This window comes from Zingiber officinale, chromosome 1A (genome assembly GCF_018446385.1).
Source record: "Zingiber officinale cultivar Zhangliang chromosome 1A, Zo_v1.1, whole genome shotgun sequence".
Lineage (NCBI taxonomy): Eukaryota > Viridiplantae > Streptophyta > Magnoliopsida > Zingiberales > Zingiberaceae > Zingiber > Zingiber officinale.
The window spans coordinates 58,908,467-58,924,233 of record NC_055987.1 but is presented as its reverse complement, the minus strand read 5'-3'; the positions used below and the strand labels follow the sequence as shown (position 1 = coordinate 58,924,233).

The following is a 15,767-nucleotide window of genomic DNA, read 5'->3' as shown; positions in this document are numbered from 1 at the left end:
GGCCGAGCGGAGGGACCAGCCAAAAGAAGTTCAAAATCATCGGGGATTTCAAAATTGTCTGTTAGAACATCAAAATCATGCTGGTCGAATCGGGACTGCATGATGGTGTACCATGGACCGAGGGACTGGTCTTCAGGATGAGAAGAACTAGCCATGATCCGAGCGGAAGGAATAAAAAAGGCGGATAGGTAGAAGAAAGGCGGCAACAAGCGAAAAAAGGCCCCAAGGATTGAAACTGGGGAAAGAAATGCGGAGGAAACACCGGAAATAAGGAAGAAAAGATATAGAGCCTTACTGCGAGGAAAAGGATCAAGGAAGAGGCACCGGAGAGCGTCGGAGAGCAGGAATGGAATAGCCGGAGCACCGAAACACCAGGGACGAAGGTAGAGGTCGCGAAAGCAAATGAGGGGGATAGGGGAGAATGAAGATTTTATAGGGCGGAGGCCGGGCGGCCTCCACGGTTGGATCCAGGTCACGGGAATCAACGTGTGCATCGCACCGTCCATTTCGAACCGCCTCGATCCCATCAAAGCACCATGCCGTCGCCGCCGTACGATGACGACAGTGTGCCACGTGGCATTCAGCCATTCGAAGCATTTAATGAGCGCATGCTCAGCCTTAATGTCGAAGATTGGCGCAGATTACGAGGAGGTTCAAGGAATGTGGCTGTTGACTAACCTCAAGGCCATCCCTGTGGTAGGCCGAGCGGAGGATAATGCCACACAGGCGCCGTCCGGCTAGACTCGCAGTCCAGTCAGTCGGACTAATCGCCTCCTTCGACTAGACTTGAAGGGGAGGCAAGTGATCCGGCGGTAAGAACAGGGGACCCCCGTTCTGGGGAGTCAACGCCACGCGGAAGTCAAATGGCCAGGTGACCGATCGGACATGGGGTGGTCGAACGCCCGGCCGGTTGACCGGGTTCTAACTGAAGGCACCCCAGCAGGAAGCTGGGCCCCAGCGCTCATGGTACAGGATCGTAGGGCCGAGCGGAGGACACGCTCGGCCGAAGACATGAGGTAGCATACTGCTAAGTCTCCACGAAGCACATTACCGAGAATCTCCCAAGTAGACCACTATAGGTGTCCGGCCGACTGTAAGGCATAGGCTGGCCGGCCGGACGCTCGGCCGGGAACAAGGAAAAAGACAAAGGACGTCTTTCTCTGATAGCGGGCATGTTCTACGTTTAGGCCATACTCCAAATCTTACGACAGGGGGTTTAGCTGTCCCATCGAAGACGTGCTTGGACTGTAGCAGTATGGGGTCAGGTAAGCTCACTGACAGGCCCTTATTGGGGTATGGGCTGAGGACACGTGTACACCTCGGTATGTGTGCACCCGCTTCCCCCCAGCCCTATATAAAGGCCCTCATCTTTCACCGGAGGTACGCGTTCTACAACTTTGGGAGCCACTTTTTCACTATTCGCTTGCCTGACTTGAGCGTCGGAGGGTCGCCGCCGGGAACCCCTTCCCGGCTCGACTTCTGTGCAGGTTCGCCGGAGTTTCGTACGACCAATTGGAGACCCACGCCAGCGACTCGGAGAGCGCCACGTGCCCAGCGTCCGTTGATTCAGCTTTCGGACAGGATCAAAATATATATATATATATATATATATATATATATATATATATATATATATATATATATTAGCTAACCAATTTTTTAAAAATTTTAGTCAAATATATATTTAATTAGTATTTCAAAGAAAATTACCAGTCTTTTATTTTAAAAAAATTATCGGTAAAATATATATTTATTCATTATTTTTTTAAAAAAATTATTGGTCATTTCACTAATAATTTTAAAAATAATATCGGCTAAAATAATGATCGGGAAATGATATTTATTGATCATGAATTACCAATGGTGAAATGTTTTTGGCCCATAATCCATATTACTGACTAAAATAATAAGATTATCAGTTTTTTTTTTTGTGTGTGGATAAACTCTTCTTTTCTTTTAGTGATACACAATATTTTTTTTTATATATAATCGTATATATATTTTTCATTTTTAAAAAGTAAGGTATTAAAAAGACTAGTTTGCTTTGAACTAAATGCACTTTAGTGCTTGGATCTTCAAGCCATGCAACATAAACATTAATAAAATTATATGTTAGCCATAAGTGCAAAAGTTAAGATAACCTTCCTAATTAGTTATGATCCACCCAAGGAAACACCTGATACCTACCTAATTACCCTCACAACTAATAGTCCAACTCCCTTAAAACAACCACACTTAATGCAATTTAAAAAAAAAACCATATAAAATCACACTCTCAACAAGAGTCTTTCATCACCTCATCAAGCAATTAATTGATTAAGCAACATGATTCACGCAATTGGATCAATGGGCACTACTTGTTGATGATGCCACGTTATTTTTCTAACTTTGATTGGATGTAGATTTGTCGAGACTAATTAACAAAATCCAAGCCACTAGACCAATCGGCACTCAAAGTACCAACTGAGGAGCCTTAATTTATTAGGGTTAATAAACAAGGGACTTGATAACTCGGCCTTAGTAATGCGTCATGGGAGGCAAAGCATTGCTTGTTTTATTCCAAGAAGGGAACAAACAGAAGGCTATTCCTAACGTAACCGACTCAGCTTGCAGGGCTGACAACTTCCTCCTGCAATTTTGTCATATTTGGAAGACTTAATCGCATCAAGCCTATAATTATCATGATTGTTATAATACAAATGAGGTAAAAGGGTATATTATGAGGGTGCATATGGAAATAAAATACTTGTGAAAGGTTGTCTCTGCAAAGAAAGTTTTTTTAAAAAATGAGCAATTTTTAATCCATATATTGTGTGATTATGACGTCACTTCAACGGCTCCAGTTTCACGGACTTATTTATATAGCCACGGATGAAGCCATTTGTGCATCTGCTAGTTCCTCCTCTCCCGCTTCTTCTTAACGGAGGAACGCCAGGGTTTGCTCTCGATGGAGACGCAACTGCTCGTCGCGCTCACGTTCTCACTGGTCGGCGGATTGAGCACCTCGATCGGTATGTGGTACAGATTGGTTCAGTGGTCTGTTAATATCTTCCTCTCTCTATTTGAAGCTTTTTCTCATTTTAATGTGGGTTGAACCTCGGGAGATTTTGAATCTTGGCGAAGGTTATCCTGTTTATTCGTGGTGCATGGTTTTTTTGTTGTTGGGTCCTTAATGATCGATCGGTTGAGGTTAATGGTGTTTGCCGGCGCCTCTTTCAATTCTCGAGTCTTCTCTGTAGTTCCATGTCACATTTGGTGCGATTCAACGTATTATTATTATTATTATTATTATTATTATTATTATTATTATTATTATTATTCTACCTTTTCGAGATCTAGTATTACCTTTGATTTGATCATCGATGCATGGGTAGATTTCGCCCGTGGATAGGCTTTCGAAAAAGTGAATGAGGGCATTAACGTGGGAGAGATGTCCATTTAAAGTTTATGATTGAAGAGTTTAGACAATGATATTTTTCCGTGGGTAGTTGATCAAACGGTATCACCTTGAACTTAAATTAATCCAATACTTAATTTCCAAATTTAGTTGGCGCAGGATGTGCTCTTCCAGCGGATGAGCAAGCTTATTAAAGTATTTTGTCAAGTTATGCAGTGAATAATGCTTTTCAGTGTCGAGGCAACTGATCGCTTGTTTCGTTTAAAGTAAGTTTGAAAGCGCCATAAATATTTATAATGACCTAGCCTCTCATTTAAATTGAACTGTATATTATTTCCAACTAATTATATATTTTTCTCAGCTGAAATTGCTTGAATGAAATGTTAGGCGAAATTTGCAGAAATTACAATAAAATAGAATATAGAATTACTAAAATAAAGTTCATGTAACGACTCTTAGATATCAATAAGGGTAACTTAGTCATAATAGCGGATCTAGGAATTTAAATATGGAGGGGCGATTTTTACACCGAACAAGGGATAGTATCCTCTATCTCCACCGGTAAAACCCCATAATACTAGGGGTTCCACCGCCAACAAGAGGGGGGTGACCGCCGATGCCCCCCCCCCCAAAAAAAAACTGGATACGCTCCTGACAATATCCTTAGATAAAATTTGTTCCCTCTTCCATGATGCTCAGAGGTTTGTTAAAATTTGATTATACTTGCTTTCATGACATTGTTAAAATTTTCATGTCACAACTTTTGGAGCTTATTGAAAGTCATATAATGACTTCACTAATTTACAAATCTTAATTTCTTACCCTGAAATAGAAATCGCTTAAAGTTGCTCCATAGATTTTCCTTCAAATCCCTATTTAGAAAAAATATTTTTACATCTTTCTTCAAAAAATACATTTCTAGATTCCTTAAAGTGACAATAGTATACATTACTGTAATAGAGGTTATTCTTATTATTGGACAATAGAAGTCAAAGTAATCCGAACATTCTCATTATCGATAATATTTAGTTACCAATCTTATCCTATACTTATTGATTGTTACAAAATTTCATTTCCTTCTCAAAAATTCATTTATAATCTAGTGGTTTACTTCCTAGAAAAAGATCTAGTAGTTCCCATGTATAATTTTACAAAATATAATTAATCTCACTATAGTTGCATATTTCCATTAAGGTTCTACAAAAGAACTTATAGTTTCTTTATAGATTTGAGGTTCACTTTCAAACATGAAAGTAAGAAAATCTACACCAAAGAATTTTCCTACATGAGCTCTTTTACTTAATCTAGGTTCAACCTCATCTATGTTTTGTTTGTTTGTTTTGTAGAACCTACCTCCTCTTTGGACTTAAGCCGAAACACATTCAAAGAATGAAGCATTGTTTTATTCAATTATCATGTTATTTTATATATCAGAGACTTTTACACATAGAACTGATAAGCACTACTATTTTGTCTATATCTAATAAATATACAATTAATAATTTTTATCATATCTTTACCCCCTTTTTAGAATTAGGCATCATCACCTTAATAAGAAACCCACACTCATAAGTATTTATAAGAGGGGTTTCTTTCATTTTTCAATTAATAAGAACTCTTATCTATTTTCTTTTGGAACACCTTGTTTAAAGGAAATTAGATGTCAATATAACTTTTCCGCACATGTTCTATGGCAATATAGAACTTACTAAAATAGCATTCATCATCTCATTCAAGGTACATTATGTTGGGGATCGGTGGTCGGCTAGAAAGAGGTTGAATAGCTCGTTACCCCAAATCGTTTGCCTACGTATTCGTTAGCACAGTGGAATACAAGGAATACAAATACAAATACGAAAGCTAATCTAAATACAAGACAAGAAAGCAAACCAAACTCAACACGCTCATTTAACATGGTTCAGAGATAAAGCTCCTACTCCACGATTGTCCATAAGGTGGATGATCCTGATCCATCAGTGGATGATTCCACGACAAACTCTGGTTAGCTCACGTAGTTTTTTATGGGTGGAGAAACCTCACCACAACTCTCACAAGAACACTTGAGATGCTAGGACACTGGTAGACTACTAATAGGGGTTAACCACCTCTATTTTGTTAACCTTAACCAAGCTCCCAAGCCTTAGTTATATAGGCCACGGGTTAGAAAACTCCGCCTACCAGTCGATTGATAAAAGTACCAATTGATTGCACTCTGTGGAAATTCGACCATTACATTCTAATAACTTCATACTAATCAACTGGTAAAAGTACCAGTCGACTGCTCTACATTGGCCGAGTGAGCAGAAGCATTCTATTAGCTGTCAGTCGACTGTCCAATCGACTGAACTAGCCAACTAATGAAAGTATCAGTCAACTGGTACACTGAGTACAGCCCCTCAGCACTCGGACCATCACCCTCACGACTCACTTGACTCTTCCTCGCAGCCTTGACCTCTTGCCATCAAGCCTACTTCATTTGGCTCTCATCCCTCGGATGCATTCAAACCCGCGGCTTGTCCCAATGCCATCCTTCACGTATGCCTCGAAGTTTTTTCCTTTGGCTCTTGTCCTTGCTGCCTTGTCTACGGTCCCTCGGATGCTCCATCCTTCACTAAACCCGAAGCTATCAATCTAAGTTATATGTATATCCTGCAAACTTGCACAACTCAAATACACATATCAAATACAAGGGTAAACTTAACTTAAATCCTTTGCCCAAAATATCAAAATCCATGGTCACCCCAAACCATCTTGAGGCAAGATTGCTCCAACAATCTCCTCCTTTTTGATATTTGGCAATACATTTAAGTTAGGAAAAACAAATAGCAATAACACATGATAATAACATATTTGGACTTATGTTTCCAAGGCTACACACTTGGACTTACACTGCCAAGAAATGGACTTATATTGCCAAGGCTACATACTTGGACTTACATCGCCAAGAAATGGACTTACGTTGCTAAGGCTACACACTTGGACTTACACCTCTAAGAAATGGACTTACATTGCCAAGGTTACACACTTAGACTCACACCGTCAAGAAAATATACAACATGCATCGGAACCTATCATAAGACTCCCCCTACACCTAAGCTCCTCATTGAGTTAGGATTTCTTACAAAGGCATTTAAGGTTTTTCCAACTAAACCCTTACTTCTTCTCCTTTGCTTAATATAAAAAAGCTTCTAATAATATCCCAATTGTCAAAACTTTATCATCCAAACTGATCCTAAACTCGTGTATCTATCCCCCAAGGATCTCATACACCCATGCAAGTTGACTCGGTCAAAATTAGTGCTGAAAAATAGTTCTAGACTTGTATCAATCAACTACCCTAAACACCAGTCGACTGCCCTTATCAAATTTAACTGATAGAGACATTCTGTGTTCAATAAACATTGTTACTAATCAACTGGTAATTGCATTAGTTGACTGATACTCCTTTTTCAGCCCAAACAATATTTCTGACCCAACTTTAAAAATACACCAATAATTCCATAGACATCCAAAAATCTCCAAATTTTATGGAGAGGTTTGTTTTACCCGTATCTACTTAGAAAAAATATATTTAAAAATGTACATATCTCGGATCCCAAGATTGATATAAAACTCAAAACTAGCTAAATGATTCAATTGAACCTTAACCTAAAATCCTAGTTTTAGCTTCCTCTTGATGTATTTACCCATACTAAACGACAATGCATCCCTAGCATTGGTTTATATGGTATTTATACATCCAAAATTAATTCTCATGCAATATGTGTTGGTTGCTACTCGAAATACCGTCCTAGTTCCCCTGTACAAAAATTTGTACAAGCATAGAACTATCCTAGCTACCTATGTGCTCTACTGAAGTTAAATTTGGATTACAAACGATGCTTAACATTATTAATCCAAATTGTCTTTCAGAAGTTAAACTTGGATTGAAAATGATACTTAACATTTTTACTCCAAGTTTAACCGATGTGATCTTCCTAAGTTAAACCATATTACAGAAGTTATCAAATATCTATTTCAAAGATTGACTTCCAGGTTAAACATGGCGAGACACTATGCCTTCTTGGATATGGGATCATCCACCACTTCCTAGACAAAGGCTCACAAAGAAATTGAATATTTAACTTCTTACAGTAAACTAGATTTAACTATAGAGACCTCAATAGAAACACATTATCGAAACATGAAATCAAAAAATAAAATCGATAATAAAAATGATAACTTAAAACCGATAACCTCTTGTGTTTGGTTTTTCAAGATCTATACAAAAGATGAACTAGGTATGATGCGGAAACTAATAACTAGTTATACCTTTTGTAGCTTATAGACCTCTTGATCTTTTGTTGTATTCCCCTCCTTCTCTTGGATGTCGTGTGGGTGACGATCTTCCAAGATGAAATCCACTCAAGCTTGTCACGCCCCAGAGGAGTCTCTGTCCGAAGAAATTTCGACAGCATCTCCCCTGTACGGCGGACAATATGAAACTTTCTACATATCACATATACTTCAGCCACAAGCGGCTGGAATGATAACAAAAATAAAAACAAACACCACGCAGTTTATAGAGATATTCAGCCTCTGGCTGTCACAACCACGCAGTTAATAAAGATAATCAATAACAATAGGACTCTGACTCGAAATCCACCCTACTCCACTACACTCGTAAAGCTCAAATCCAACGAACTCACCTCTTCTGCCGTCCAGGCAGGCATACAGTAGAATAAAAAAAAACCAAACCATCCAAAAGTCTATCAAACGGTAACAATCCGTACAATATCCATAAATAAAATCCAAAACAAAACTAAAACATAGTCTGATGGAAGAAAAACCAAAATAAAGCAAATAACAACCTAGTAGAGAACTAGCTCTACATGCAGATGGGGGGCCAGCGACTGGAACTGCTCCGGACAGCCTCAACCTGAAAATATCAACAATGGAGGCGGGGTGAGTCCAACACTCAGCAGGTACAACTGATATGCATAATAAAACAAATAACAGACAACACTAATCATGCGTACAGTCTCCTGAATATGAGGAGGATAAATGCAACTGAAATGAAATCAGAAGATAACTGTACTGACCGGATCAAAGTATAAAGGTAACAGGTCGTCAGACCGAGTGAGTCATAATCCTGTATGCATGTCAATCAATGCATCCAAACAAATGCAGCATATAAGTGCAGCAATCACAAGCAAATAAAAATGCAATAAATGCATATGTCAACCCCATACTCTGAAATCAATGCTCCTGTGCAATGACAGAGTAAACGGAATGCTGTCGGAGTACTCCTGTCCTGTGACCCCAAATCATAAATGGGGGAGCTCAATGCTCTCATCTCCCGGTACACGATGACGGGGAGGATATCTCTGCCGGCTACCACGCTGAGTCTCCTGACCAATGGAGCCAAACAGAGTCCACCATCTGCCGGCTACCACGCTGCTACACTAAATGCCAACGGAGCCAAACAGAGCGGAACTGACTGCCGGCTACCACGCTGAGTCCTCAGACCAACGGAGCCAAACAGCAGAACCGCCACACTCCAGCCAGATATACAACTAATCCATGGGTGGTGTGTGCAGTACATGTAACTGGCGATGGGCTCAACCAAAGTGAAGCCAACAATCGCACAGCATGCAAACATGATGCATGATACTAAGCATGGCAATCTCATGAATAGCATAGCAAGATCCATACATAAATAAAAGGTGTACCACAAATCAATGTATCAGATGGAAGGTACACAAACAGATAGGGTATCATATAAACCCTAGGTCCTGAACATGATGTATCACATGGTTGGGTCACTACCGAAAGCATGTATGGTCAGGTCAATAATAACATGCAGTGCATAATAAATAAACAAACAACATGTAACAGATCATGTAGTGACCAACCGAATCAAAAAGATAACACAATCATTGCTATATGTTAAACACTTTATTATGCATATCAAAAGACATAAGTCAAAGTACCCGCCTCCGATAAAATGGTCCAAATCCGGACTCCGAGATACTCGTCTCGTATCAAACTCCTGTATCACAAATAGAAATATATTTTTATTTAGCTACAACTCTTCCAAATAGCTAAATAAAATCTCAAATCCTAACTTAGGGCAAACCCTAATCACATTACCCTCATTCTTCTCACACAAATTCATCTACACATGATCATCTAGCTAAAATAATCGAATTACACTATGATCTACAACTAAGACCAAAAACCAAATACCTTACCTTGATTCCTAGCACTGTTGCTGCTGAATGAATTTAAATGTCGTAACAGAAAGTCCACAGCACAGCCTTTCTTGGCTGGAATTCTTCACAAACAGAACAAGATGAGATCCGGCAAGATGATCACAAATCAAACCATGCATAATCTCTACTGACCTCTACAGAAAATGCACACTTCCTAAATTAAATCTCACACAACGAAAGATAGCAGCAAATCAAATTGATCAGGAGATACTGCTCACCTCACTGCTGTCTGGTTGAATCCGGCAGAACAAGTGTACAAGCAGTCGATGCTGCCAGAAATAGAAACACTGCTGGAATCAAGAGGATTCACTAAACAACCACCAACTGGATTTCAATTCACTGTCCGGATCAAAAAGAGAGATCAAGAAGTCACGATTTCAACCAAACATTCCACCAGAAACCTCTATTCACATGGATCATCACTCACCTCAAAAGATCCCCAACCCCCCTCAATCGAAGCCACTTATGGCTCTGTGAACTGCTCGGGAAGGAGGAACAAAGGAATCGTTCGGCTGTGGAGATCCCAGGGCACTGCGTAGAGAAGGCCGTCGCTAAGGATGAGGAGGAAGATGAAAAGAGGCTTCGATCGGTGGCAGTGTTGCTCGACTAGGGCAGAGGAATCCTTGCGTTACTCCCTGCTCACCGGTGGCGATGCAGGCGCAGAGGAAGAAGAAGAAAATCGGGCAGAGGCTAGGGCTTCGATGTAGGCGAGACAGACTCGGCGGCGGTGGCTTCTGTGGACGGCGTCGGCAGAGGAGAGGGGGAAACCGCCGGTGCCGGCGGTTAGGGCAAAAAGGAAACTCGGCGCGAGGAGTGGGCTCGGGTGCGCGAGGGAGAAGAACAGAAACGGCGATTAATGAGGGATTTTCGGCGACAATGTAAATAAAAAGGAATAAGAAATAAAAAGGAAAAAGATTTATAAATATAATCTTCTCCTCTCTTAAATAGGGTAGCCTAAACAGGCTTTTTTCCGGGTCCCGTTCTGGTCCCCGTTAACTCGTCCATACGAGCTCCGAAAAATTTCCGAAAAATGTCCAAAAATTCCGGAAAATTTCCTTATTCATAATCGCCTATTTTCGGTATTTTACAAAGCTTCTTCCAAGGCTTCCAAGATCCAGCCACCAACTAACCTCCAAGGGATGCTAGACAAGAGAGCTTCCTTCTCTTCTTCTTCTCCTTCAAGCAACCGGCCACCAAGAGACTACCACAATTGATGTCGCCGGCCTCCAAGGAAGAAAACAAAAGGAGAAGAGAAAAGGAACAAGGGCTGACCACCAAGGATTGGAAAAGAGGAATAGAAGATATGTTATTGGGTGAGGCACCCCCTCCTTCTCTTTTATAATCCTTGGTCTTGGCAAAAAAGGAAAGTTTTAAACATAATTAAAACTTCCTTATATTCCTTGCCAATGACTAAAAAGGAAAGTTTTAAAACAAAAAATTAAAGCTTCCTTTTATACTTGTCATGGTCGGCCACCTCCTTGTGCTCCAAACAAGGAAAGTTTTAAACATAAAATTAAAACTTCCTTATTTGTTTCCGATAAAAATTAAATCCCTTATTGGTTATAAAAGGAAAATTTTATAAATTAAATTATCTCTTTTAAAATATGTGGATGGTTACAAAAAAGGAAAGTTTTATCAAAAATTAAAATCTTTCTTTAAACTACAAATAAGGAAAGATATCAAATCTTTCTCTTAATTTTTTGTAGAAAGTTATAAAAGGAAAGATTTTAAAATTTTAAAACTCTCTTTTAAAACCATGGCTTCCACAATAGGAAAGATTTTAAAATTAAAATAACCTTTTAATTTAATATGGTCGACCACCTAGCTTGGGCTCCAAGCTTGGTCGGCCATAAACATAGCTCCATCCTTTGGCTTGGCCGACCCTAGCTTGGGCTCCAAGCATGGCTTGGCCGGCCACAATGAGATGGATAAAAAGCTTGGCTCTAAGTGGATATAAGGCTTTATAAATAAGAGGCTACAACAAGGACCGAGAGGAGGAATTGATTTTGGTCTCCCGACGAGCTTGAGCTTCCCGTGTTCGCCCCGAACACCCAACTCAAGTTCATCAATAATATCTCATTCCACTAAAGAGTTATTATTGCACTACCGCACCAATCCCATATTACAATATGAGCTTCTTCTTATCATGAGTGTGTTAGTCTCCCTGTGTTTAAGATATTGAATGTCCACTAATTAAATGAGTTACTGACAACTCACTTAATTAATATCTAGCTCAAAGAGTAGTACCACTCAACCTTATCGTCATGTGAGACTAAGTCCACTTGTAGGGTTTACATGACAATCCTTATGAGCTCCTCAAGGGGGCATCATCAACCTAGATTATTAGGACACAATTTCATTCTATAATCAACAACACACCATATAAATAATATCATTTCCCAACTTATCGGGCCTATTGATTTAACGAACTAAATCGCACCCTTTGATAAATTAAAGGAATAAATATTAAGTATATGTGCTTGTTATTATATCATGATTAAGAGTACATATTTCCATAATAACAGAGGTTTTGTTCTTTTATGTAGTCAGTATAAAAAGAAATTACCTCAAATGGTCCTGCTCAATCACTCATAATGTACTAGTATAATTTTATAGTCAATATAAACTAATACCAAATTACACTACAACCATTCAAATGGTTTGTCCCATTCCATCTTGGTTGTGAGCTTCTATTTATAATTTATAAGGAACTGATAACATGATCTTCTGTGTGTCTCCTCACACCATGTTATCTACAATATAAATTAAATGGACAACTACACTTAGCATAAATGTAGACATTTGATCAATGTGATTCTTATTTCAAAATAAATATTTATACAAAAAGTTAGACTTTTAGTATACACACTAACAATATGGATCCAAATCATATTTTTGTGCATGAAAAACATCTCAATTGTGCCAACCCATTAGGTTAGAGACTCAAGTTCATTTTCTAACCACATGGCATATGTGATAGCCCAACTACCATGGGTCCTAAAGGCTCTTTGAGCTCCTAACCTTAGGGCTCTTAAACTTAATCACCTCCCTAGATGACTCATTCAACTATGGCTACACCCACATGGTGCACCATAGGTGTCTTCTTTTTATTAACCTTGGACACCTTGTCCTTGGTTAACTTCTTGTTCTTAACCTTGGATGATCCATCATTGGTTAATTTCTCCTTGCCATAGTCATATACAACCCTTTCATATTTTTTCTTGGCCTCGGAGGGACTAGTTTGGTATCTCAAATCCAATCTATCATTGTTAGGTCTTTGACTACCCAACACCATATCTAACCCTCTAGATCCAATCGTGAATCTTGCTAGGGTTTTCTCCAAACTATCAAGTTTTGCCTTAAAAGCTTGATTTCCCTTTTCTAGGTTCCTCACCCTAGAATAGACTTGTTCACATTGGACATTGCCTACCCATCTTTCAAGACATATGTCTCCCCTTCTTGGGATTTTTGCCTAGGTTCTCCATTACCTTCTTCTCCTTAGGTAATGAGAATCTAACATGTCTAGGTTTATCATGTAGAGGTACCTTAGGATTATGATCTATATTGACCCTATTTCTACCATGATATATAAAATCAAAATTATGCATGGGTAAATAATGGAAATTATTTCTAATATGCATGGAAGAATTTAAATTTGAATTACAATTCAAATTAGGGTATACCTCCCTTACCTTTGAAACTCCCCCTCGACTTGAGCTCCTCTTCTTTTCCCATTTCTTCAAATGCTCCAACTTTTTGAGCTCTCCCTTTCTTAGGCATTTTGTGTGGTAGTGTCCTATTTTACCACACGTGAAGCATCTAATATGCTTCTTCTCCTTGGCTCCTTTCCTACAATCTATGTTAGTATTTAAAATAACTTGATTGAGTTTAGGAGTTAACTTCTTCTTATCCATTGGACACCTACTCTTGTAGTGCCCTTTTTCATTGAAACTGAAGCAAATGATGTGGTCCTTTAAGTTCATTTCGGTGGAGATGCTTGCAAGGTTGACTTCCAAGACTTTCTCTTCACTTATCTTGGCTTCTTCTTTAACCTTTGATGATGTGGATGGTTCCTCATCTTTCTTCTCCTCAGAAGTTAAACACATGTCATCTTCCGGTTGCTCCTCCTCCACTTGAGCCACTTCATCCCTTTTTCGAATTTTTCTTCTTCTTGTGTAGGCATAAGTTCTTCACCTAGAACCTTCTTCATTTTTCTCTACAAATCATGGGTGTTCTCGTATTCTCCTATACGACTCATCACGTCGTTAGGTAAATATCATTTAATATTGATATTACTTTTGATCATGAGGCTTGCTCTTCCATCCAATAACCTGATCAGAGTTTCTTCCCTTTCTTGTCTCTTGGGAGTTTAAATGGTTCCTCGATAACCATCATGGTGTCCTAATTAGTCTCGAAGAAGTTCTTCATTTTCACCATCCAAAAAGTGATGTTCCATAAACTTCCTCCTTCATACTTTGGTGAATCCATCAAGCCTGTCATTCTTATCTTCCTCGGCGGTTAGTCTGACGGAGAGCCTCTTTTCTCTGATACCACTTTTGGGGATCAGTGGCTGGCTAGAAGAGGGATTGAATAGCTCGTTACCCCAAATCGCTTTCCTACGTATTCGTTAGCATAGCGTAATACAAGGAATATGAATACAAATACGAAAGCTAATCTAAAGACAAGGCAAGAAAGTAAACCAAACTTAACGCACTCATTTAACGTGGTTCGAAGATAAAGCTCCTATTTCACGGTTGTCCGTAAGGTGGACGATCTTGATCCGTCGGTGGATGATTCCTCTGCAAACTCCAGCTAACTCACGTAGCTCCTTGTGGGTGGAGAAACCTCACCATAATTCTCACAAGAACACTTAAGATGTTAGGGCACTGGTAGACTACTAATAGGGGTTAACCATCTCTATTTCATCAACCTTAGGCAAGCTTTGATTATATAGGCCACGGGTTGAAAACGCTGCCTACCAGTTGATTGATAAAAGTGCTAGTCGACTGTCCTCTATGAAAGTTCGACCATTACATCCCAAAGACTCAATACCAATTAACTGCTGAAAGTAACGCGAACAAAAGTATTCTGTTTGCTCCCAGTTGACTATCCAGTTGACTGAACCAATCGCCTAATGAAAGTATCAGTCAATTGGTACCCTAAGTAGTCTCTCAACACTCGGACCCTCACACTCCGACTCACTTGACTCTTCCTCACAGCCTTGACCTCTTGCCTTCAAGCCTATTTCCTTTGGCTCTCATCCCATGGATGCATTTATGCCCGCGGCTTATCCCAATGTCATCTTTCACGTATGCATCAAAGTTGCTTTCCTCGGCTCTTATCCTTGCTGCCTTATCCACGGTCCCTCTGATGCTCCATCTTTCATTGGACCCGAAGCCATCGAGTTGAGTCATATGTGTATCCTATAAACTTGCACAACTTAAATGCACATATTAAATACAAGGGTAAACCTAACTTTAACCCTTTGCCCAAAACATCAAAACCCATGGTCACCTCGGACCATCTTGAGGCAAGATTGCTCCAACACATTATTTTTTAGGAACCCCATTTTGTTTCGTGTCTAATTTCATGATCAACACAAATATCAACAATTTTTATATCCACCACTTTGATCACTTTGTACCAATTTAATTTTCTTATGAAGTTGTTTTTCAATCTCATTTTTATAGAGAATAAATTTTTCTATAGCATTATCTTTACTTTTGAAAAAAAATACACATATCAAAATCTTGTGTTATCATCAACAAAGGTGATGAAATACTTATTTTCATTATGTGTTTGTATACACTTTAGGTCACACACATTCCTATGAATTAGGACAATTGGTTCACTATTTCTTTCAACATGTTGCAAGGATGACCATGTTAGTTTTGCCTCAACACAAATCTATATTTTAAATCAATTTGTAATGTAGGTATGCATCTCAAGTTAATTAATTTATAGAATATATCATAATTAACACATTCTAATCTACCATGTAACAAGTTGAAAGACAAACAAATAAGGAGAAGGGTTATTCATTTTATTGATTTTAGGTCTAATAGCCGTTATAATAAATTTGAACACCCCATCACTCACAAAACCTTTCTCTATAG

General features: G+C 39.1%; 1 protein-coding gene across 1 annotated transcript in view; it reads left to right on the top strand.

Moving 5' to 3' along the window:
* The first annotated feature begins 2,885 nt into the window (after nt 1–2,885).
* LOC122004304 (zinc transporter ZTP29-like) overlaps nt 2,886–15,767 on the top strand; it is a 48,995-nt gene continuing 36,113 nt past the window's right edge. Inside the window, exon 1 of the mRNA XM_042559215.1 lies at nt 2,886–3,011. Coding sequence (XP_042415149.1) covers nt 2,948–3,011 — 64 coding nt within the window. The 5' untranslated portion in view covers nt 2,886–2,947. The remainder of the gene's footprint in view (nt 3,012–15,767) is intronic.